Source organism: Pongo abelii, chromosome 3, assembly GCF_028885655.2.
Source record: "Pongo abelii isolate AG06213 chromosome 3, NHGRI_mPonAbe1-v2.0_pri, whole genome shotgun sequence".
Lineage (NCBI taxonomy): Eukaryota > Metazoa > Chordata > Mammalia > Primates > Hominidae > Pongo > Pongo abelii.
Genome location: NC_071988.2, coordinates 67,311,781 through 67,337,081, shown reverse-complemented (window position 1 = coordinate 67,337,081; position 25,301 = coordinate 67,311,781). Strand labels below are relative to the sequence as shown.

General features: G+C 48.9%; 1 protein-coding gene and 1 pseudogene across 1 annotated transcript; both read right to left on the bottom strand.

Annotated features, from left to right (window-relative positions):
* Nucleotides 1-3,380: 3,380 nt before the first annotated feature.
* On the bottom strand, nucleotides 3,381-6,414 carry LOC129059165 (putative uncharacterized protein FLJ44672; annotated as a pseudogene).
* Nucleotides 6,415-7,749: 1,335 nt separating this feature from the next.
* On the bottom strand, nucleotides 7,750-20,758 carry LOC129058996 (putative uncharacterized protein FLJ44672). Its single transcript, XM_063723840.1, has 7 exons — nucleotides 20,505-20,758; nucleotides 19,971-20,167; nucleotides 19,054-19,118; nucleotides 13,269-13,391; nucleotides 12,329-12,519; nucleotides 10,215-10,272; nucleotides 7,750-10,122 (listed from the first exon to the last, which is right to left on the bottom strand). Exon 7 carries the CDS (start codon nucleotides 8,875-8,877, stop codon nucleotides 7,750-7,752), a length of 1,128 nt encoding a protein of 375 aa, XP_063579910.1. The 5' UTR covers nucleotides 8,878-10,122; nucleotides 10,215-10,272; nucleotides 12,329-12,519; nucleotides 13,269-13,391; nucleotides 19,054-19,118; nucleotides 19,971-20,167; nucleotides 20,505-20,758.
* Nucleotides 20,759-25,301: the final 4,543 nt, after the last annotated feature.

The window sequence follows — 25,301 nt, the reverse complement described above, 5'->3', positions numbered from 1 at the left end:
GGTTATCTTCTGCCGGGTAAAGCCATTTAATCCTTTCAGTTTGGGTGGGACGGAATAAGGCCTGCTTCTTTTTTTTTTTTTTTGGAGACACAGTCTTGCTCTGTCGCCCAGGCGGGAGTGCAGTGGTGCAATCTTGGCTCATGGCAACCTCTTCCTGCCAGGTTCATGCCATTCTCCTGCCTCGGCCTTCCGGGTAGCTGGGATTACAGGTGCACACTACCACATCCGGCTAATTTTTGTATTTTTAGTACAGACAGGGCTTCACCATCTTGGCCAGGTTGATTTTGATCTCCTGACATCGTGATCCGCCTGCCTCCACCTCCCAAAGTGCTGGGATTACAGGCGTGAGCCACCATGCCTGGCCAAGGCCTGCTCCTCTTATATATACCCCCTACCCCTGCAGCTGTGCCAGGGGAAAGCTGGGCAGTTTCCCTCCTCCGAGCCCCTGTACATACCATGAAGTGTGGGACCTTCAGAGCTTTTCACTTTTCGGAAAATAGCTCCTGCTGGGGCTACAAGATGGAGTGTGAAGAGGGCCTTGGGCCACAGGGAGGCGCCTGTGGAATAGGGGGAGTTCATGCATCCCTTCTTTCCCCAGAGGGGCTGGACTCAGGTGAGTATGGGGGTGGGGGCTCCTGCACTTCGACACAGGCAGTGGGAGGGTTTTCTCCCCATTCCCTCTGCACTCTCAACTTGAATTGTACTTTTTAAAAAGTGATTCACCCTGCCTTTGCCCCCTTCCCCAGAACAGAACACGTTGATCATGGGCGATATTTCTTATTGTGCCGAAAAGTTGCCATGACCATCATTAAATCTGTTTAACACCAAATAATAAGGAAAATAAAATAAAAATTTCAGGCTTGGTGCAGAAACTCACTCCAAATGAATTACCTACCAAAATATTTATATAATGGTGGAAATATTCCAAAATTCCATATTTAGGGATTTATACACAAAAGATAAAAAAATTAGAGGCCAAGAGGCTGCCGGAAGGGAAAAACGGGGCCTGGAAAGGCTGTTGTGAGGAATGAGCTGGGCCTAAAGAGGCCACTGGCAGGCGGGAGCTGGGCCTGCCAAAGCGGCCAAAAAGCAGGAGCTTGGGAATGGGGAGGCTGCAGTGAGGCGAGAGCTAGCTGGGCCTGGAGAGTCTGCCGTGAGGCCAAGACCGGGCCCGTGCAGGCCTTTGGGAGGCAGGAGGCCGGGCCTGCAAAGGCCGACTGGAGGTCAAGTTCTGGGCCTGAAGAGGCCGCCAAAAGTCAAAACCAGGGCCTGGGAAGTCCGCCAAGAGCCACGAGCTGGGCTGGCCGAAAGAGGCCACTGGGAGGCAGGAGGAGCTGGGCCTGGAGAGACTGACTTGAGGAAGTTTTTTTTTTTTTTTTTCTTTTTAAAAAATTTTTATTTTATAGTGGCAAGAAAATTAGCATGAGGTCTACCCTCAACAAAAGTTTAAATGTAAAATACAGTATTGTTCACTATACGAACAATGTTGGGTAGCAGATGCCTAGAAATTTTTCAATTTGCATAACTGAGATTTTATAACCATTGATCAGCAACTTTCAATTTCCCCTTTACCCTGGCCCTTGAAAACCACCGTTTATTCTTTTTTTTTTTTGACCTAATTGACATTTATAGCATGCTTCATATAACTGCAGAATATACATTCTTTTTTTTCTTTTTATTATTATTATTATAATTATACTTTAGGCTCTATGGTACATGTGCGCAATGTGCAGGTAAGTTACATATGTATACATGTGCCATGCTGGTGCGCTGCACCCACCAACTTGTCATCTAGCATTAGGTATATCTCCCAATGCTATCCCACCCCCCTCCCCCCACCCCACAACAGTCCCCAAAGTGTGATGTTCCCCTTCCTGGGTCCATGTGTTCTCATTGTTCAATTCCCACCTATGAGTGAGAATATGCGGTGTTTGGTTTTTTGTTCTTGCGATAGTTTACTGAGAATGATGATTTCCAATTTCATCCATGTCCCTACAAAGGACGTGAACTCATCATTTTTTATGGCGCATAGTATTCCATGGTGTATATGTGCCACATTTTCTTAATCCAGTCTATGACTGTTGGACATTTGGGTTGGTTCCAAGTCTTTGCTATTGCGAATAATGCCGCAATAAACATACGTGTGTATGTGTCTTTATAGCAGCATGATTTATAGTCCTTTGGGTATATACCCAGTAATGGGATGGCTGGGTCAAATGGAATTTCTAGTTCTAGATCCCTGAGGAATCGCCACACTGACTTCCACAAGGGTTGAACTAGTTTACAATCCCACCAACAGTGTAAAAGTGTTCCTATTTCTCCACATCCTCTCCAGCACCTGTTGTTTCCTGACTTTTGAATGATTGCCATTCTAACTGGTGTGAGATGGTATCTCATTGTGGTTTTGATTTGCATTTCTCTGATGGCCAGTGACGGTGAGCATTTTTTCATGTGTTTTTTGGCTGCATAAATGTCTTCTTTTGAGAAGTGTCTGTTCATGTCCTTTGCCCACTTTTTGATGGGGTTGTTTGTTTTTTTCTTGTAAATTTGTTGGAGTTCATTGTAGATTCTGGATATTAGCCCTTTGTCAGATGACTAGGTTGCGAAAATTTTCTCCCATTTTGTAGGTTGCCTGTTCACTCTGATGGTAGTTTCCTTTGCTGTACAGAAGCTCTTTAGTTTAATTAGATCCCATTTGTCACTTTTGGCTTTTGTTGCCATTGCTTTTGGTGTTTTTGACATGAAGTCCTTGCCCATGCCTATGTCCTGAATGGTATTGCCTAGGTTTTCTTCTAGGGTTTTTATGGTTTTAGGTCTAACATTTAAGTCTTTAATCCATCTTGAATTGATTTTTGTATAAGGTGTAAGGAAGGGATCCAGTTTCAGCTTTCTACATATGGCTAGCCAGTTTTCCCACCACCATTTATTAAATAGGGAATCCTTTCCCCATTTCTTGTTTTTGTCAGGTTTGTCAAAGATCAGATAGTTGTAGATATGTGGCATTATTTCTGATGGCTCTGTTCTGTTCCATTGATCTATATCTCTGTTTTGGTACCAGTACCATGCTGTTTTGGTTACTGTAGCCTTGTAGTATAGTTTGAAGTCAGGTAGCGTGATGCCTCCAGCTTTGTTCTTTTGGCTTAGGATTGACTTGGCGATGCAGGCTCTTTTTTGGTTCCATATGAACTTTAAAGTAGTTTTTTCCAATTCTGTGAAGAAAGTCATTGGTACCTTGATGGGGATGGCATTGAATCTGTAAATTACCTTGGGAAGGATGGCCATTTTCATGATATTGATTCTTCCTACCCATGAGCATGGAATGTTCTTCCATTTGTTTGTATCCTCTTTTATTTCCTTGAGCAGTGGTTTGGACCTCCTTGAAGAGGTCCTTCACATCCCTTGTAATTTGGATTCCTAGATATTTTATTCTCTTTGAAGCAATTGTGAATGGGAGTTCACTCATGATTTGGCTCTCTGTTTGTCTGTTATTGATGTATAAGAATGCTTGTGATTTTTGTACATTGATTTTGTATCCTGAGACTTTGCTGAAGTTGCTTATCAGCTTAAGGAGATTTTGGGCTGAGACAATGGGGTTTTCTAGATATATTATCATGTCATCTGCAAACAGGGACAATTTGACTTTCTCTTTTCCTAATTGAATACCCTTGACTTCCTTCTCTTGCCTAATTGCCCTGGCCAGCACTTCCAACACTACGTTGAATAGAAGTGGTGAGAGAGGGCATCCCTGTCTTGTGCCAGTTTTCAAAGGGAATGCTTCCAGTTTTTGCCCATTCAGTATGATATTGGCTGTGGGTTTGTCATAAATAGCTCTTATTATTTTGAGATATGACCAATCAATACCTAATTTATTGAGAGTTTTTAGCATGAAGGGTTGTTGAATTTTGTCAAAGGCCTTTTCTGCATCTATTGAGATAATCATGTGGTTTTTGACTTTGGTTCTGTTTATATGCTGGATTACATTTATTGATTTGCGTATATTGAACCAGCCTTGCATCCCAGGGATGAAGCCCACTTGATCATGGTGGATAAGCTTTTTGATGTGCTGCTGGATTCTGTTTGCCAGTATTTTATTGAGGATTTTTGCATCAATGTTCATCCAGGATATTGGTCTAAAATTCTTTTTTTGTTGTGCCTCTGCCAGGCTTTGGTATCAGGATGATGCTGGCCTCATAAAATGAGTTAGGGGAAGAGTCTCGCTCTTTCGCCCAGGCCGGAGTGCAGTGGCGCTATCTCGGCTCACTGCAAGCTCCGCCTCCCGGGTTCACGCCATTCTCCTGCCTCAGCCTCCCTAGTAGCTGGGACTACAGGCGCCCGCTACCGCGCCCGGCTAATTTTTTGTATTTCTAGTAGAAACGGGGTTTCACCGTTTTAGCAGGATGGTCTCGATCTCCTGACCTCATGATCCGCCTGCCTCGACCTCCCAATGTGCTGGGATTACAGGCGTGAGCCACCATGCCCAGCCTTGACTTGAGGAAGTTTTGCACCTGGAGAGGCTGCCGAGAGGACGGAGCTGGGCCCTGGGAAGCTGACTTGCAGCTCTTCCAGGCCCATTTCCAGGCCAACTTGAGGATGACTTGGGCTTGCAGAGGCTGCCGGGAGGCCGGAGCTGGCGCTGGAGAGACCGACTCAAGGGCAGTCTGGGCCTGCAGAGGCCGCCAGGAGGAAGAGCTGGGCCTGGAGAGGCCGACTGGAGGAAGTCCAGTGCCTGGAGCGGATGCAAAGGAGCAAACGCTAGGCCACGAAATGCCACCGTGACGTCCCAGCTTGGCCTCCGGGAAGCAGGAGCTTGGCCTGCGGAGGCCGCCCCGAGGTGGGAGCCTGGCCTGAGGAGGCCACGGCGCCAGGCAACAGGTGGGCCTGGAGGGCCCACTGTGAGGTAGAGGCCAGGCCCCTAGAGGCCAGGCCTCTAGAGGCCAATGGGAGGCAGGAGCTGGCACCGGAGGGGCCTTCGTTGAGGACGCGTTGCCCCTGGAGAGGCCGCCGGGAGGCCGGAGCTGGGCCTGGAGAGGCCGACTTCAGGACGATTTGGGCCTGCAGAGGCCGCTGGGAGGCCCAAGCTGGGCCTAGAGGAGCCCACCGACCGGACGCCATTTGGGGCCTGGAGACGCTTTCAGAGGGCAGGAGCTGAGCCTGGAGAGGCCACCGTGAGGCCTGAGCTGGGCCTGGGGAGCTTGGCTTCAGGAAGTTGTGGGCCTACCAGGGCCGCCGGGAGCTGGGCGGGAGCTGAGTCCAAAGAGGTTGTTGGGAGGCCGGAGTTGGGCCTGGAGACGCAGCCGGGAGGAAGAACTGGGCCCAGAGAGGATGCCGGGAGGCTGCAAGTGGGTCTGGAGAGGCCAACTTGAGGAGGCCCAGCGTCTGCCTCCCTCATGGCGGCCTCTGCAGGCCCAGCTGTTCCTCCTGGCTGCGTCTCCCAGCCCAGTTCCTGACTCCCAGCAAGCAAGCTCTTTTGGCTCAGCTCCTGCTGGCGTTTGTAGGCCCCGAAGTTTCTGCAGCCAAGCTGTTGAGGCCCACGTCCTGCCTCCCGGTGGCCTGTACAGGCCCAGTTCTGGCTGGAGAAGAGCCTCTGCAGGCCCCGCTGTTGCCTCCCAGGGGCCTCTCCAGACCCAGCTGTCTCCCCACGGTGGCCTCCCGGGACCAAGTCCCTGCCTGCCTCCCGGCAGCCCGTGTGCAGCCCAGCTCCTCCCTCACGGTGGCCTGTTCAGGCCCAACTCATGCCTCTGGCACCCTGCCCAGAGGCGTGAGCCCCTGCCTCACACTGGCCTCTCTCACGCTGAGAGAGGTCCTCCATCACGCTGGCCTGTTGAGGCCCAGCTCATGACTCCGGTGGCCTCTCCAGGCCCAGCCCCTGCCTCGCGGAGGCCCTCCGGAGGCCAAGCTCATGCGTCACGGTGGCCTCTCCCGGCCTGGCGTTTGCTCCCTTGCATGCACTCCAGACCCTGCACTTCCTCCAGTCGGCCTCTCCAGGCCCAGTTCTTCCTCCCAGCGGCCTCTACAGGCCCAAGTCGTCCTCAAGTTGGCCACCCCAGGCCTGCAAAGGCCGCTGGGAGGCAGGACAGGCCAACTTGATGACAGTCTGGGTCTGCAGAGGCTGCCGGGAGGAAGAGCTGGGCCTGGAGAGGCTGACTGGAGGAAGTGCAGGGCCTGGAGCACATGCAAAGCAGCAAACGCCAGGCCAGGAGAGGCCGCCGTGACGCAGGAGCTTGGCCTCCGGAGGGCCTCCGCGAGGCAGGAGCTGGGCCTGCGGAGGCCGTCCCAAGGTGGGAGCCTGGCCCGAGGAGGCCACGGCGAGGCAAGAGGTGGGCCTGGAGGGCCCACTGTTGAGGTAGAGGCTGGGCCTCTAGAAGCCGCCAGCCAACACGCAGGGACTGGGCCTGGAGAGGCCACCAGAGTCATGAGCTGGGCCTCAACAAGCTACCATCAGGGAGGACCTCTCTCAGCGTGAGAGAGGTCCTCTGAGAGGGGTCCTCTCTCATGCTGAGAGAGGTCCTCTGAGAGGGGTCCTCTCTCACGCTGAGAGAGGTCCTTTCTCACGCTGAAAGAGGTCCTCTCTCACGCTGAGAGAGGTCCTCTGACAGGTCCTCTCTCACGCTGAGGTCCTCTCTCACACTGAGAAGTCCTAGCGTGAGAGAGGACCTCTCTCAGCGTGAGAGAGGCCAGTGTGAGGCAGGGGCTCACGCCTCTGGGCAGGGTGCCAGAGGCATGAGTTGGGCCTCAACAGGCCAGCATGAGGGAGGACCTCTCTCAGCGTGAGAGAGGACCTCTGAGAGAGGTCCTCTGAGAGCGGTCCTCTCTCACGCTGAAAGTGGTCCTCTCTCATGCTGAGAGAGATCCTCTGACAGGTCCTCTCTCACGCTGAGGTCCTCTCTCACACTGAGAACTCCTAGCGTGAGAGAGGACCTCTCTCAGCATGAGAGAGGCCAATGTGAGGCAGGGGCTCACGCCTCTGAGCAGGGTGCCAGAGGCACGAGTTGGGCCTCAACAGGCCAGCGTGAGAGAGGCGCTCTGAGAGGGGTCCTCTCTCACGCTGAGAGGTCCTCTTAGAGGGGTCCTCTCTCACACTGAGAGAGGTCCTCTGAGAGGGGTCCTCTCTCACGCTGAGAGAGGACCCTTCTCACGCTGAAAGAGGTCCTCTCTCATGCTGAGAGGTCATCTAACATGTCCTCTCTCACGCTAAGAGAGGCCAGTGTGAGGCAGGGGCTCACGCCTCTGGGCAGGGTGCCAGAGGCATGAATTCGGCCTCAACAGGCCAGCGTGAGGGAGGACCTCTCTCAGTGTGAGAGAGGATCCTCTGAGAGGGGTCCTCTCTCAGCGTGAGAGAGGTCCTCTGAGAGGGTCCTCTCTCACGCTGAGAGGGGTCCTCTCTCACGCTGAGAGGGGTCCTCTCTCACGCTGAGAGAGGTCCTCTAACAGGTCCTCTCTCACGCTGAGAGAGGTCCTCTCACGGGTCCTCTCTCACGCTGAGGTCCTCTCTCACGCCGAGAGAAGTCCTAGCATGAGAGAGGCCAGTGTGAGGCAGGGGCTCACGCCTCTGGGCAGGGTGCCAAAGGCATGAGTTGGGCCTCAGCAGGCCACCATGAGGGAGGAGCTGGGCCACTCACAGGCTGCCGGGAGGCAGGCAGGGAGTTGGCCCCGGGAGGCTGCCGTGGGTCGAGAGCCAGGCCTGGAGAGGCCCCTGGGAGGCAAGAGCGGAGCCTGCAGAGGCTGTTCTTCAGCCAGAACTGGGCCAGTTCAGGCACCGGGAGGCAGGAGGTGGGCCTGAAGAACTTGGCTGGAGAAAGTTCGGGGCCTACAAAGGCCAGCGGGAGCTGAGCAGGAGCTAAGCCAAAAGAGCTTGCTTGCTGGGAGGCTGGAGCTGGGCCTGGAGAGGCCGACTTCAGGACGACTTGGGCCTGCAGAGGTTGCCGGGAGGCCCAAGCTGGGCCAGGAGGAGCCCACCGACCGGACGCCGTTTGGAGCCTGGAGACGCCATCGGAGGGCAGGAGCTGAGCCTGGAGAGGCCACTGTGAGGCCTGAGCTGGGCCTGGGGAGCTTGGCTTCAGGAAGTTGTGGGCCTACCAGGGCCGCCGGGAGCTGGGCGGGAGCTGAGTCCAAAGAGGTTGTTGGGAGGCCAGAGTCGGGCCTGGAGACGCGGCCGGGAGGAAGAACTGGGCCCAGAGAGGACGCTGGGAGGCTGCAAGTGGGTCTGGAGAGGCCAACTTGAGGAGGTTCTGGGCCCGCAGAGGCCACCGGAAGGGAAAAACTGGGCCTGGAAAGGCCATTGTGAGGAATGAGCCCCATGGGCCTGAAGAGGCCACTGTCAGGCAGGAGCTGGGCCTGCTGAAGCAGCTGAGAGTCAGGAGATTTGGAGTGGGGAGGCCGCAGTGAGGCGAGGGCTAGCTGGGTGTGGATAGTCTGCTGTGAGGCAGAGGCTGGGCCTGTGCAGGCCTTTGGGAGGCAGGAGGCCGGGCCTGGAGAGGCCGACTGGAGGTCAAATTCGGGCCTGCAGAGGCCGCCAAAAGTCAAAAGCGGGGCCTGGGAAGGCCGCCAGGAGGCATGAGCTGGGCTGGGCTGAAAGAGGCCACTGGGAGGCAGGAGGAGCTGGGTCTGGAGAGGCTGACTCGAGGAACTTTTGCACCCGGAGAGGCCGCCGAGAGGCTGGAGCTGGGCCCGGGGAGGCCGACTTGAGGACGACCTGGGCCTGCAGAGGCCGCCGGGAGGCAGGAGCTGACCCTGGACAGGCCGACTTGACAACAATCTGGGCCTGCAGAGGCCACCGGGAGCAACAGCTGGGCCTGGAGAGGCCCACTTGAGGAAGTTCTGGGTCTGGAGATGCTGCCAAAAGGCAAAAGCTGTGCCAGAATGGCCACTGTGAGGCATAAGTTTGCCCTAGAGAAGCCATTGAGGTAGGAGTGGGGCCTGTAGAGGCTGCTGAAAGGCAGGAGCTTGGCCTAGGGGGTTGCGGTGAGGCACATGCTGGGCTGGGAAAATGTGCTGTGCGGCAGAGGTTGAGCGTGTAGATGCTGACGGAAGGCACGAGTTGGGCCTGGAATGGCAGACTTGAGAAAGTTCTCGGTCTAGAGAAGGTGCTGGGATGCAGGAGCTGGGCCTGGAGAGGCGACCAAGGCATGAGCTGTGCCTAAAGAGGCCAATGTTAGGCAGGAGCTGTGCCTGGAGAGGCCGACTTGAGGAAGTTTCGGGCACAGACAGCCTGTCGAGGGGCAGGAGCTGGGCCTGGAGAGGCCACGGTGAGGTATGAGCTGGGCCTAATGAGATTAGTGTGAAGCAGGATCTGGGCCTGTTGAGGCTGCTGGGAGGCAGGTAGGACCTTGTTTGGGGAAGGCTTCTGTGAGGCAAAAGCTGGGCCTGGAGAGGCCATTGTCATGCAGGAGCTGGGCCTGTCCAGGCCATTGGGAGGCAGAAGGTGGGCCTGGAAAGCTTGACTTGAGGCAGTTTTGGGCCTACAAAGGCCACTAGGAGCTGGGCAGGAGCTGAGCCAAAAGAGGTTGTTCTGAGGCAGGAGTTGGACCTCCAGACACAGTCAGAAGAAAGAGCACGGCCTGTAGAGGCCACCTGGGGGCAGCAGCTGGGCCTGGAGATGCCAACGAAAGGCAGGAGCTGGGCCTTGAGAGGCCGACTTGTGGACATTTTGGCCCTGGATTTTGTGGCCTGGACTTGAGGACATTTGGGCCTCCTGCAAAGAGGCAGGAGCTGGGACTAAAGAGGCCATTGTAAGGCAGGAGCTGGGCCTGTCCAGGCTGCCCGGAGTCAGAAGATGGGCCTCAAGAGGCCACTGTACAACAGGAGCTGGGTCTTGGAAGGTGGCCGTGAGGCAAAAGCTGGCCTTTGGGAGGCCAATGAGTGGCAGGAGCTGGGCCTGGTGAGGTCGACTTGAGAAAGTTCAGGGCCTGGAGAGAAGCCTGGGAGGCAGGAACTGGGTCTAAAGAGGCCATTGTAACGATGGAGCTGTGCCTGTGGAGGCTGTTGTGAGGCAGTAGCCTCATCTGCGGAGACTGCTGTGAGGTAGGGTATGGGCCTAAATAGGCCATTGTGAGTCATGAGCTTGGTCTGTAGAGGCTGACTGGAGAAAGTTCTGGGCCTGGAGAGGCTGCCGGGAGGTAGGAGCTGGGCCAAAAGATTTAAGCACATTACATTTATTAGGCACTTTATTTCCATTATTACACTGTAATATATAATAAAATATTTATAGAACTCACCATAATGTAGAATCAGTGGGCGTGTTAAGCTTGTTTTCCTGCAACTAGATGGTCCCACCTGAGCGTGATGGGAGAAAGTGACAGATCAATAGGTATTAGATTCTCATAAGGACAGCGCAACCTAGATCCCTCACATGCACGGCTCACAATAGGGTGCGTTCTCCTATGAGAATCTAATGCTGCTGCTGATCTGAGAAGGTGGCGCTCAGGCGGGAATGTGAGCAAAGGGGAGTGGCTGTAAATACAGACCAAGCTTCCCTCACTCCCTCACTTGACACCATTCACTTCCTGCTGTGTGGCTCCTTACGGCTCCATGGCTCAGGGGTTGGGGACCCCTGCTCAAGTGCATCCAAAACAACCCTTCCCACACCAGTCTTCATAGTGGTCAAGTGCAGCAACCACTTAGCTCCCAAGGCATGTGCCTCAGCTGGCATTTTGTCACAATCAACAGTAAGTGGTAGCTTGAGTCATTGTGAGGTCACTTCCTGGAAATCACCAGCATCCCATTTCCCACTGGCAAAGAGCTCAGCACTGCCCCCTGGGAAACCAAACCTATGTCCAAATCCCATCTGTGTGCGTTTATCTCCTGGGACCCTTCCTAGCATATTAGTCAGAGTCCAATCAGGAAGCATAAACCACTCAAAAGTTTAAAGTGGTAAAATTTAATACAGAGAATTATTCATTATAACAGGTGAACAGCATAATGAGAGATTGGCTAGCACAAAGTAAAGAGAACTCTAGAGAATATAGGACTAGCCCAGGCCAGGCATGGTGGCTCATGCCTGAAATTCCAGCAATTTCAGAAGCTAATGCAGGAGGATTGCTTAAGGCCAGGAGCTAGAGACTGGTCTGGACAACACAGTGAGACCCAGTCTCTATCCAAAAAAAGAAAAAAATTAGCTGGGAGTGGTGGTGCACACTTGTAGTCCCAGCTACTCAGAATGCTGCAGTTTGAGCCTGGCAGGTCAAGGCTGCAGTGAGGCATGATTATGCCACTACAGTCCAGCCTGGTGACAGAGCAAGACCCTGTCTCAAAGAACAAAACAACAACAACCATTTACAGACAGAAAAGTAATAGAGCTAATAAGCTAAGGAAAGATGTTGAAATGTGACAAGTAAAGTAATATGAGGTCTTTTATCTATTTAAAATAATCAAACAAAAAATGACTTACTAAATTATAATACCCTGTGCTGGCAAAGGTGCAGTGAAATGGGCACTTTCTTATACTATAAGGGGTGTTTAAATTGTGTATAAGCCTTCCAGGGTAAAGCTTGTCAATTTTTTAAAATAATAGAGACAGGGTCTCACCATACTGCCATACTGCCTCCTCCAACTCTTGGCCTCAAGCAATCCTCCTGTCTTAGCCGCCCAAAGTGCTAAGATTATAGCTGGGAGGCACCCAAAACCTTGTCAATTTACATCAAGGGTAATGAGAATGTCCATTCACCGTGACTCACAGTAATCTTACTTCTGGGGAGACAATTCAATCTAAACAAAAGGTCATCTGTACAAACACAGTAAAAATCTGGGAGTAACTGAAGACAGAGTTGGTAAGTGAAATAAGAAACAGTTATAAGAAATTAAACTATGGTATTAATAGACACCTGGTAAAAGGTCAGTTGATGTTAGCTGCTACTTTTTTGTCGTTTTGAGACAGGGTCTCACTCTGTCACCCAGGCTGGAGTGCAGAGGCCTGATCATGACTCACTGCAGTCTCAGCCTCCCTGGGCTCAAGTGATCCTCCCACCTCAGCCTACCAAGGAGCTGGGACTACAGGAACATGCCACCACACTAGGCTAATTCATGTATTTTTCTGTAGGGATGGTGACTCCCTTTGTTTCCAAGGCCTATCGCAAACTCTTGGCCTCAAGCCATCCTCCTGCCTCAGCCTCCCAAAGTGTTGCGATTACCAGTGTGAGCCACCACACCTGGCGAGCTGCTACTTTTATCAATATTATTATTATTCCACTCAATTAAAAATTATTATTTTCAAGGCTATGCAACAGTATGTATCCTACAGCATAATTGTAAAAACATATACAGTCGTCCCTCAGTATACAGAATTAGTTCCAGCCCCCCATCTCTGCATATACCAAAATCCATGCTTACTCACGTTTCACTGTCACCCCTCTGGAATCCACGTATAGGAAAATTCCGAATATTAGCTGGGCATAGTGGCAAGCACCTATAGTCTCAGCCACGTGGGAGGTTGAGATGGGAGGATCGCTTCAGCCTGGAAGGTTGAGGCTGCAGTCAGCTGTGATAGCACTACTACACTCCAGCCTTGGACAACAGAGGGAGACTCTGTCTCAGAAAAAAAAAAACAAAATAAAACAGGTTAGAAATTGTAATGAGGTCTGTTGGGCAAAATTCCATATAAGCAAAGTATAAATTAATAAAGCAAATGGTGATAAATTAGTACGATTGACTTTCTGGAGTTTCTGACAATAAAAGTAAGAAAAATGCAAAACACAAAGACAGAGGGTAAAAAGAGAAATTAGGAAAGCATTCTACATGTTTAACAGGAAGACACTGGCCATGTTCGTGCAGCAGCAGTATGTCATGATATGACATACCTTGGAGAGAAGTTAACAGATGAGGAAGTTGATAAAAATCATCAGAGAAGCAAAATACTGGTAGCGACACTCAAGTAAACAACGAAATTTCCATAACTTATGTCAGCAAAATGGGAATATTGTACGGTGTGTGTTGAAGTTCGTATACAACATTGTTTATCTGCCTTTTGTTTGTTTGTAAGGAATGTATATACTAAAAGTTCTTCTTGCTGTCAAAAGAATATGTGTGAATAAGTCATTTTAACTTATTCTTCTGTTTTTCTTTTATCTTCCTGCCATCATCCCACAGCCTTACTTTAGAAATTTGTTTTTTAGAACATTGAACAAGTGCTCCTTGTAGTGGCACACACCTCTAGGATGGGAGGCAGGGGTGGAAGGGTCACTTGAGGCCATGAGTTTGACACCAGCCTGGCCAACAAACTGAGACCCCACGTCTACAAAACAATTTAAAAATTAGCCAAGTATCGTCACGTATACCTACAGTCCCAGCTACTCAGGAGGCTCAGGTAGGAGGATCCTTAGCCCAGGAGTTCAAGGCTGCAGCGAGCTGTGATAGCACTACTGTACTCAAGCCTGGGTGACAGGGTGAGACCCCATCTCCTAAAATAAAAATCAAAGAAAAAAAATAGTTCAAGTAGCAAGTAGTATGTGGCTTACTCTGAATATTTCTAAACTAGAAATTCTCAATCTTTTGGGATCTAACATCCCTTTACATTTTTTAACTTTATTGAAGATCTCTGAGACTATTTCTTTCTGTAGATAATTATATTAAAACTAGAAAATAAGACACAAGTTCTTAAATATTATTCATCACATATTAAAGCCATTACATGTTGATATAATACAAGATTTTAAAAATATTTAATATTCGTTACATATTAATAATAAAACCATTACATGTTAATATAATACTTTTTTTTTTCTTTGAGACAAAGTCTTGTTCTTTTGCCCAGGCTGGAGTGAAGTGGTGCAATCTCAGCTCATTGCAACCTCCGCCCTGCAGGTTCAAGCGATTCTCCTACCTCAGCCTCCCAAGTAGCTGGGATTACAGGGGCCCACTACCATGTCCAGCTAATTATTGTATTTTCTTAGTAGAGAAGGAGTTTTGCCATGTTGGCAAGGCTGGTCTTGAACCCTTGACCTCAGGTGATCCACCCGCCTCGGTCTCCCTAAGTGCTGGGATTACAGGTGTGAGCCATCGCGCCCACCCCGATTAATATATGTTTTAAAACACTGATTAGTCAGGCAACAACCCCGGGCAGGGGTCTCCTCATTCCCAGTGACGCAAACCCCACTGCACGGCTGAGGGGTTGCAAGGGCTGCAGAGCCAAAAGGCTCTGACTTGAGATTTCATTATTTTACTTGTATTTTTATTTGTATTGTGAGACAGGTCCTGCTCTGTCACCCAGATTGGAGTGCAGCCGTGCACTTACAGCTCACTGCAGCCTCGACCTCCTGGGCTCAAGCCATCTTCCTGCCTCAGCTCCCCAGTAGCTGGTAGTACAGTTGAGTGCCACCATGCCTGGTTAGTTTTTTAATTTTTTTGTAGAGTGAGGGGTCTTGCTATGTTGCCCAAGCTGGCCTCAAACTCCTGACCTCAAGAGATCTGCCCACTTCAGCCTCCTGAGTAGCTGAAACTACAAGTACACATCACCACGCCTAGCTACATTTATTTAATTTTGAAAAATATTTTTGTAAAGAGCAGATCTTGCTGTGTTGTCCAGGCTGGTCTTGAACACCTGCCCTTAAAAGATACTCCCACCTCTGCTTACCAAACAGCTGGGACTACAGGCATGAGCCACCGCAATGAGCCTGAAGAGATTTCTTTAATCTAGCATCCCATACTTGGTAGGACTGGGAAAGGCAGTAGTGTTTTTTAAAATTACTTATTTTAAAAATTATTATTTCAGTAACAATCAAACTCAACCTTGACCCCTGCCTTCTCTCACACCCCATATCCAGTCTGTCAGGAAATCCTGTTGACTGTCTTTGACATGTACTAAAGATCCCCACCCAGCAACTCCCTGGCCTCCTCCCCTACTTCTCCCCTCTGACCATCTCTCAACACCGCCATGACCCTGGTCAGGACCACCATCATCTCCCGCCTGGATGTTGCCAAAGCTTGGCCCCCATGCTTCTACCCACATCTTCCCATAGTCTTTCTCAACTCAGCAGCCAGAGAATGCTTTTAAATCAGGAGACAGAGCACGTCGTCGCTCTGCTCAGAACCCTCCCGCAGTTCCCATCTGAGTCAGAGTAAAAGCCAAAGCCCCAGCAATAACCTCCCGGGGCTTATGTGATTTGTACTGATCCCCACCCAGCAACTCCCTGGCCCCCTCCCCTAATTCTCTCCCTCTCTCCGTCTGCTCCATGGGCCTCCTTCCAGAGCCTCAGACACACCTCAGACACTTTATTCTATTGTTTCTGCCTACAGTCCTCTTCCCTCAGCACCTTGACCAGCTCCTTCCCCTCCTTCAAGTCTTTACTCAATTTTCACTTAGGAGGCCACCCCTGACCATTCTATTTAACATTGCCATCTGTCCCCATGCCCACCACGCTCATTTCTTCTTTCTTTACTTTCTTCTTTTTTTCAAGATCTCACTGTCACCAAGGCTGGAGTGCAGTGGCACAATCACAGCTCACTGCAACCTCAAATTTCCAGGCTCAAGCGATCCTCCCACCTCAGCCTCCCCAGTAGCTGGGACTCCAGGTTCATGCCATCATGCCTGGCTAAATTTTTTAGTATTTTATTTTATTTTATTTTGAGACAGAGTTTCACTCTTCTTGCCCAGGCTGTAGTGTAATGGTGTGATCCCGGCTCACTACAACCTCCACCTCCCAGATTCAAGTGATTCTCCTGCCTCAGCCTTCCAAGTAGCTGGGATTACAGGTGCGTGCCACAATGCCCAGCTAATTTTTGTATTTTTAGTAGACCCGGGGTTTTGCAATGTTGGGCAGGCTGGTCGTGAACTCCTGACCTCAGGTAATCTGCCCGCTTCGGCCTCCCAAAGTGCTGGAATTACAGGCGTGAGCCACCACACCTGGCCAATTTTTTCATTTTTTGTAGAGACAAGGTCTTACTATGTTGCCCAGACTGGTCTTGAACTCCTGGCCTCAAGTGATCCTCCTGCCTAAATTCCTAAAGTGCTGGGATTACCGGCATGAGCCATCATGCCTGGCTTCATGTTCATTTCTTCTTGCCGCTGCAACATAGTTTGCAGTTTCCTACATTTAGTGGCTTAAAACACCACAAAACTACCATCTTACCGTTCTAGGGGCCAGAAACTCAAACTAGGTCTATTAAGGCTAAAGTCAAGGTGTCAGCAGGGCTGCATTCCTTCTGGAGACTCTAAAGTGTTCCCTTGGCTTTTCCAGCTTCTAGAAGCCACCCACATTCCTTGGATCATGGCCCCTGACTCCATCTTCAAAGCCAGAAGTGAAGCATCTTCAAATCTCCCTCTCTTACCTCTGCTTTCATCACCACATCTCCTGCTCCAATTCTGAATCTCCTACTCTCTTTCTTTTATAAAGACCCTTGTGATTGCTGGGCATGATGGCTCCCACCCAGAATCCCAACACTTTGGGAGGTCAAGGCAGGAGGAACACTTGAGGCCCGAAGTTTGAAACTAGCATGAACAACATAGTGAGACCCCCACCTCTAGAAAAAAAATAAAAATAAATATTAGCCCGACATGGTGGTATGCGCCTGTAGTCCCAGCTACTTGAGAGGCTGAAGTGAGACAATCGATTTAGCCCAGGAGTTTGAGATCAGCCTGGACGACATAACTAAATCGCATCTCTACAAGGAAGAGGTGGGAGGATCACTTGAGCCCAGGAATTTGCGGCCAGCCTGGGCAACAAAAGAAGACCCCATCTGGCCAACACGGCCAACCTGGCCACCATGGTGAAACTCCGACTCTACAAAAATGAGCTGGGCATGGGTGACATGCATGTATAGTCCTACCTACTTGGGAGGTTGAGATGGGAGGATCGCTTGATCTCAGAAGGCCAAAGCTATAGTGAGCTATGATCACATCACTGCACTCCAGCCTGGATGACACAGGGAGATTCTGTCTCAAAAAAAAAAAAAGAAAAGAAATATATATTTCATCTCTGTCCCTGGTTCCTGGCACAGAGCTTCTAAAGCTCTTAGAAAGACCTCAGTGATAGATGTGACAGGAACATCTTTTGTTTTAATATTTGGTCTTGGTCCCAGGTTTCTAACACAAGAGCCTCTAAGAACTTTGGGATGTCCAGCATGGTAAGAATGCATTTGGGGATGTTGTTGAGATGACTGGGTGACTGCAAGCTCCTACATTTCTTCAAGAGGAGGACTGATTACCATGCAACCACATGGTAAGAGGCTTGGAACTTTCAGCCTCATGCACTGAACTCCAGGAGGAAGAGGGGCTGGAGACTGACTTAATCACCAACAGCCAAAAATTTTATCAATCATGCTTGCATAATAAAGCCTCCATAAACACCCTGAACGGGGTTTGCAGAGCTTTCAGGGTTGCTGGAGACAGGAGATGCTGGGAGGGTCGCATGTTCAACAGAGGGCATGGGAGCTCTGTGCTCCTCCGAACTTAACTTGCCCTGGGTATCTTTCTTTTTTTTGAGACAGGATCAGGCTCTTTTGTCCAAGCTAGAGTGCAGTGGCACAATCTCAGCTTACTGTAACCTAAGCCTCCCCAGTCCCCAGCTCAAGGCATCCTCTCATCTCAGCTTCCCTAGAAGTTGGAACTCTAGGTGCACAACACCACACCGGTTATTATTATTATTTTTTAATTTTTTATAGAGACAGGTTTTCACCATGTTGCCCAGGCTGGTCTCAAACTCCTGAGTTTAAGCGATCCTCCCACCTTGTCCTCCCAAAGTGCTGAGATTACAGGCATGAACCACTGCATCCAGCATGCACGTCTCTTTCATTGACTGTTTCTGAGATGTATCCTTCACAATGAACCAGTAATAGGAAATGAACTGGCCAGATGTGGTGGCTCACATCTGTAATCCCAGCACTTTCAGAGGCTGAGGTGGGAGGATCACTTGAGACCAGGAATTTGTGGCCAGCCTGGCCAACACAACAAGACCCCATCTATACAAAAAATAAAAGAAACTAGCCAGATGTGGTGTTGCAGGCATGTAGTCTCAGCTACTAGGGAGGCTGAGATGGGAGAACCACTGGAGCCCAGACAATCAAGGCTGCAATCAGCTATGACTGCACCATTGCACACCAGCCTGGGCAACAAGATAAGACCCTCTCTCTCAGAAAAAAAGAAAATAAACTGTTTTTCTGAGTTCCATAAACTGTTCTAGCAAATTATTAAACCCAAGAAAACAGTTATGGGAACCCCCGATTTGTAACAGGTTGGTCAAAAGTACAGGTGACAACTTAGGACTTGCCATTGGCATCTGAAGTCAGGATGGTCTCATGGGACTGAGGCCCTAACTTGTAGGGTCTGTGCTAACTCCAGGTAGTGTCAGAATAAAGTCATGGGACACCCAGTTAATATCCAGAGCACTGAAGAATTTGGTGTAGAAACTCCATACATACATTCAGTCAGAAGTGTGTGAGTAGAGACAAACATGGGCTTTTCTGTCACCTGTCTACCGCTTAACTGCATAGGAGAGGCAATACGTGGTGCTCATGAACAAAGCAAACATTAAAGTCAGACCAGACCCAACATTTGACTCAGTCTTAATATCCAGGTGAGCTTGGGCAAATCATTCATTATTCCCAAGGCTTCATCACTCCATTCATCAAATAGGGATAACTGTGGCACCCACCTGTGATTCTGTGAGAATTAATGAAATATTATGCTTGGGGTTATTGTGATCATTATACCCATTCCAAATTATTTGACAAGGACAGTGATGGATGATGACATCAAAAAATCAGAAACAGCAATGAGGTCTCTCAGGCAAAATTCCATACAAGCAAATTACTGTCTCTACAAAGCATTCCTGCCACACTTAATTCACCATTCCCTGAACAAAACATGCCATCTTCGTTGTTCAGGTCTGTACAGTGCTGGTTTCCCTTCCTGGGCAGTTTGCTCCATCCCATCCCAGCCCATTCCCCATCCTGCCACCTCCCCCTTCCCTCCCCACTCTCATACAACTCTTCCTCATCTTTCAGGACTTGGCTTCAATGTCACCTTAACTGGAAGCTTCTCTCACTCTCCAGAAGAGCTTCCCATTGCACTTGATGCATGCACTATCATTTGATCATTTTTGAGTTACAGTCAATATCTTTTTGTACCTGAATAACATGTTGCCCAGTCAGTCTCTCTTCCTGGATTCAGAAGTCGTTCATGGTAGATCCAGCTGGAAGTGACAAAAAGACATCTTTTGACATAAAGGGATGACACAGACAGACAAGTTCTTAAACGTCTTAAATGTTATGTGAAAATTAAACAGAATTCAAAGATTTGTGGGGAACACTTAGGAGGGAAAGTTACTGGGAACGTCATAAAGGGTTAATTTGTATTTTATTTTATTTTATTTTTTGAGACAGTCTCATTCCGTCACCTAGGCTGGAGTGCAGTGGTGAAATCAGGCTCACTGCAGCCTTGACCACCTGGGCTCAAGTAATCTCACTTAATTTTTATTTGGTTTAAGAAAGTCTTGGTTGAGGGTGGTGGCTTATGCCTGTAATCTCAGCACTTTGGGAGGCTGAGAGAGGTCTATTACTTGAGGCCAGGAGTTTGAGATCAGCCTGGGCAATATATTAAGACCCTGCCTCTACCAAAAAACAGAGTGAATGTGTGGAAGACAATTTTTCCACAGACTGGGAGTGAGGGAATAATTTCAGGATGATTCAAGTGCATTACATATATTGTGCACTTTATTTCTATTATTACTACATAGTAATATATAATGAAATGATTCTACAACTCACTATAACGTAGACTCAGTGGGATCTCTGAGCTTGTTTTCCTGCAACTAGACTGTCCATCTGGGGTGATGGGAGACAGTAACAGAATATCAGGCATTAGATTCTCATAAGGCGTACACAACCTAGATCCCTCGCATGCACACTTCACAACAGAGTTTGTGCTCCTATGAGAATCTAATGCTGCTGCTGATCTGACAGGACATGGAGCACAGGTGGTCATGCAAGCGATGGGAGGGGCTAGAAATACAGATGAAGTTTCCCTTCACTCGCCTGCTGCTCACCTCCAGCTCTGTGGCCCTGTGGTTGGAGACTGCTGCTCAAGTGCATTCGAAAGGATCCATCCCATGCCATTCTTCAGAGTCATCTTTACTGCTGCAGTGGTCAACCTGTAGCACCCCTAAGCTCACAGGACATATGCTTCAACTGGCATTTCACAATCAACAGTATATGGTAGCTTGAGTCATTGTGAAGTCACTTCCTGGAAATCACCAGCAACCCATATCCCATTAGCAAGGAACTCAGCACTGCTCCTTGGATAACCAAACCTACTCCTAAATCCCATCTGTGTGCGTCTATCTCCTGGTACCCTTCCTAGCATCGACTCTGTATTTGTAGGAGTCCAATCAGGAGACCCAAACCATTCAAAAGTTTAAACTAGAATGAGCAAGGTGGCTCACACCTGTAATCCCAGCACTTTAGGAGGCCAAGGTGGGTGGACTGCTTTGAGCTCAGGAGTTTGAGAACAGTCTGGGAAACATGGCGAAACCTCGTCTCTACAAAAAACACAAAAATCAGCTGGGTGTGGTGGCACTTACCTGTAATCCCAGCTACTCGGGAGGCTGAGGCAGGAGAATTGCTTGAGCCTGGCAGGTGGAGGCTGCAGTGAGCAGAGGTTGTGCCACTGTACTCCAGCCTGGGTGACAGTGCGAGACCCGGTATCAAAAAGAAAAAATGTATATATATGTAAATTTAATATAAAAAGTATTAATTTTGGCCAGGCACAATGGCTAATGCCCGTAATCCCAGCACTTTGGGAGGCCAAGGCAGACAGATCACCTGAGGTCAGGAGTTCGAGACGAGCCTGACCAGCATGGAGCAACCCCATCTCTACTAAAAATACAAAATTAGCTGGGCATGGTGGCACATGCCTGTAATCCCAACTACTCGGGAGGCCGAGGCAGGAGAATCGCTTGAACCAGGCAGGTGGAGGTTGCGCTGAGCCAAGATAGCGCCATTGCACTCCAGCCTGGGCAACAAGAGTGAAACTCCATCTTGAAAAAAAGAAAAGGTATTAATTTTTACAGAGGATCAGCACAATGAGGGACACACTAGCACAAAGTAAAGACAACTCTAGAGAATACAGAACTATCAGAGGCCAGGCATTGTGGCTCATGCCTGTAATCCCAGCAATTTGGGAAGCCTAGGCAGGAGGATCACTTGAGGTCAGGAGTTGGAGACCAATCAGCGCAAAATAGTGAGACTCTGTGTCTACCAAAAAAAGAAACATTAGCCAGGTGTGGTGGTGGTGCACACCCTAGTTCCAGCTACTTTGGAGTCTGGGGTGGGAGAACCCCTTAAGCCTGGGAAGTCTGCACTACAATGAGCCAAGATTGTGCCACTGCACTCCAGCCTGGGTGACAGAGTGAGACTCTGTCTCAGAAAGAAAAAAGAAAGTGTTAATCCCCCTGTGAGAATCTCCTCTTCTCCTGCCCTCTCTGGAACCTCACTTGTCAGTTCTTCCTCCCACTTTCCTGTATCTTTAATCTATCCCTCTCTGGAACCTCACTTGTCAGTTCTTCCTCCCACTTTCCTGTATCTTTAACCTATCCCCCACTTTTAGCTCCTTCCCATCATCATTTAAATTACTCAAACTTCTTCTGTTTAAAAAACCTCTCCCTAAACTCAGTGAGAGGTCTCCTGCACACCCATTGAGCCATCTGCTCTCCCTGGTGCCTTCTCTACAGCAGCCTGAGCCATGTCTCTAATCCATGAATCTCATCATGTTACTCCCCCATTTACATCACTTCTCCTTGCCTCAGGGATTAAGTCCAAACTCCTTAACAGCCCCTGCTCTGCCCTGCCTTGCAAGGCAGCCTCACTGCTTGCCCCTCTCCATTTCATCTGCTATGGAGTCCAACTAAGCCTCATCTGCCCCTTCAATGCAAACTCTTTCTCCTCTGGGAGTCTCTGAAGTGGGTGATATCCTCTGCTTATAATATGTTTCCCCTTAAACCTCTACTCTCTTCCTAGCTAGCATTGACTCCTCTGTCACTTGTCTGCTTTGGCATCACCTCCTCATGGAAGACTTCTTTGACTCCCCAGATTCTCAGGAGCATGGCAGGTGAGGTGCTCCTCCCAAGAATGGATGGAGATTAGGGAGTGTGTGTTATTCATGCTTAATTCACCAGTGCTTAGCTGAGTACCTGGCATAAAATAGTTACTGTGGTGGCCAAAGTAATAACCCCCACCCCCACCAATTGCTCATGTCCTATGTTACACAGCACAATTACATAGAAAGGTGGAATTAAGAGTGCAGATAAAATTAATGTTGCTCATCAGCTGACCTTAAAACAAGATTATCCTGGAGTATGTAGGAGAGCCCATGTAATTACACGCATTCTTTAAAACTGGAAGAGGGAGGCAGAAGGTTAAGAACCAGAGACGGTGGGCACAATGGCTCATGCCTGTAATACCAATACTTTGGGAGGCCAGGTCAGGAAAATCCCTTGAGTGTAGGAGTTCAAGGTCAGCCGTGGCAACATACTGAGGCCCCATCTCTACAAAAAAATAAAAACGAAATTCACTGAGTGTCACGATGCTTGCCTGTAGTCCCAGCTACTGGGAAGGCTGACATGGTAGGACTGCTTGAGCCTGGGAGTTTGAGGCTACAATGAGCCATGATTGGACCACTGAACTCCATCCTGAGTGACAGGGCAAGGTCCTGTTTTGAAAGAAAAAAAGGACATTGGAATCAGGGTCCTCTCCATCCTGAGGTGCCTACAAGGCATCTCTCTCTGCAAACGAGTAAACATCACCCTCCAACTCCTTACAGAGTGGAGCAGCAGGAAAACTCCTTCACCTCATTTCTGTGCTGCTTGGGAGGCCTGGACAGCCCAATAACAAGCTCCTTGCTGATGAAGCAATCAGGAAATGGCTCAATTTGAGCTAAGAAGAATTTGGATCCTTCTTTAGGTTCTCAATAGGCAGGGTAGGGGCCAGGCATGGTGGCTCATACCTGTAATCTTTGCACTGTGGGAGGCCAAGGTGAGAGGATTGCTTGAGGCCAGGAGATCAAGACCAGCCTGGGCAACATAGCAAGACCTGGGTGGCATACACCTGTGGTCCCTACTACTTGGTAGGATGAGGAGGGAGGATCAATCACTTGATCCCAGGAGTTTCAGGCTGCAGTGAGCCATGATCACACTACTGCACTTCAGCCTGGGTGACAGAGCCAGACTATGTCACAAAAACTTAGAAAGAAAAAAACAAGAGAGAGGGAGAGAGACTATACACAGGCACCACCACATTTGGCTAATTTTTAAATATTCTGTAGAGACAAGGTCTTGCTAGGTTGCCCAGGCTAGTCTAAAACTCCTGGCGTCAGGTTGGGCATGGTGGCTCATGCTTGTAATCCCAGCACGTTGGGAGGCTGAGGCAGGCAAATCACCTGAAGTCTGGAGTTCAAGACCAGCCTGGCCAACATGGTGAAACTCTGACTCTATCAAAAATACAGGAATTAGCTGGGCAGTAGTGGTGTGTACCTGTAGTCTCAGCTACTCGGGAGGCTGAGGCAGGAGAATCACTTGAACCTGGGAGGCGGAGGTTGCAGTGGACCCCATCACTGCACTCCACCCTGGGTGACAGAGCGAGACTCTGTCAAAAACAACAACAACAAAAACTCCTGGCATCAAGACATCTTCCTGTCAGCCTCCCAATGCCCTGGGATTATACTGTTACCTATAATTGAAGACACTTGTTCTCATACTGCTTTAAGGTATAAAGGAAAAAAAAAAAACACAGATAATGGCAAATGTTGGTGAAGGCCAGGCATGGTGACAGCCTGTAATTCCAGAACTTAGGGAGGCTGAGGTGGGCAGATCACTTGAGACCAGGAGTATGAGATCAGCCCGGGCAACATGGTAAAATCCCATCACTACATAAAAAAATATAAAAATTAGCCAGGCATGGTGGCGTACACCTGCAATTTTCAGCTACTCAGGAGGCTGAGATGAGAGAATCACTTGTGCCTGGGAGGTCAAGGCTGCAGTGAACTGTGATGGCATCATTGCACTGCAGCCTGAGAGACAGAGCAAGCCCCTATCTAGAAAAAAAAAAAAAAAAATGTCAGTGAAGATGTGGAGGAATTGGAACCCACATGTATTACTGGTGGGAACATAAAATCGTGTAACCATTTTGTTTGGGTATTTCTTTTCTTGTCATTTTAATTGGATTTTTAAAAAATCAACACAGGGTTTCACTATCTTGCCCAGGCTGGTCTTGAATTCATGGGCTCAAGCCATCCTCCTAGCTGAGCCTCCTGAGTAGCTGGGATTACAGGTGTGAGCCATTGCACCCAACTGGTGTAGCCACTTTAGAAAACAGTCTGGCAGTTTCTCAAAAGGCTAAATGTACAGTCATCCTATAATGCAACAATTTCACTCCTAGGCATATATCCCAGAAAAATAAAAATATATGTCCACACAAAAACTTGTACAACAATCTTCATAGCAGCATTATTCATAATGACCAATACATGGAATACATGGAAACAACCCAAATATCCACCAACTGATGAACAGATAAACAAAATGCAGTGTGTCTCTACCATGGAATACTGCCATAGGAGGAATGAAATATCGATACACACTATGACATAAAGGAACTTTGAAAACACTGTGCTAAGAGGGAAAAAAAGCCACAAAAGATCACATATTGTACAATTCTATTTGTCCAGATTAGGCAAATCTATAGTGACAAAAAAATTAATCAATGGTTGCCTAAGGCTGGGGGCGAAGGTAGGTGGGGAGAGTAGGAGGTAGTGGCTAAGGGGTATGGATTTCTCTACAGGGTAATGAAAGCTTCTAAAAGTGACTGTGGTGATCGATGCACAGCTCTGTGAATATTCTAAAACCTACTGAATTGCAGATTTCAATAAATAAAGTGAATGGTATGTGAATCATATTTTAATAAAGCTATTATTTAAAATAATGATAATAGGGGGCTGGGCACAGGTGGTCATGCCTGCCTGTAATCCCAGCACTTTGGGAGGCTGAGGCAGGAGGATCACTTGAGGTCAGGAGTTTTGAGCCCAGTCTGAGCAACCTGGCAAGATCCCGTCTCTATGATAAAAAATGAAAACATTAGCTGGACATGGTGGCACATGTCTGTAGTCCCAGCTACTTGGGAGACTGAAGTGAGAAAACTGCTTGAGCCCAGGAGTTTGAGGCTACAGTGAACCATGATCATGTCACTGTACTGTAGCCTGAGCAACAGAGCAAGACCCTGTCTCTGAAAAGGAAAGAAAACAAATGCAAGTTTTTATCACTTTGTGAGTGTAGCCAAGTTGGAGGAGAAATAGACAATAGTAAAAGAGCACTGAATAACGAGGGTGA

Coding starts and splice junctions, on each gene's coding strand:
- LOC129058996 (XM_063723840.1), bottom strand. CDS start 8,877: ATGCCTCACAGTGGCCATTCTGGCACAGCTTTTGCCTTTTGGCAGCAT.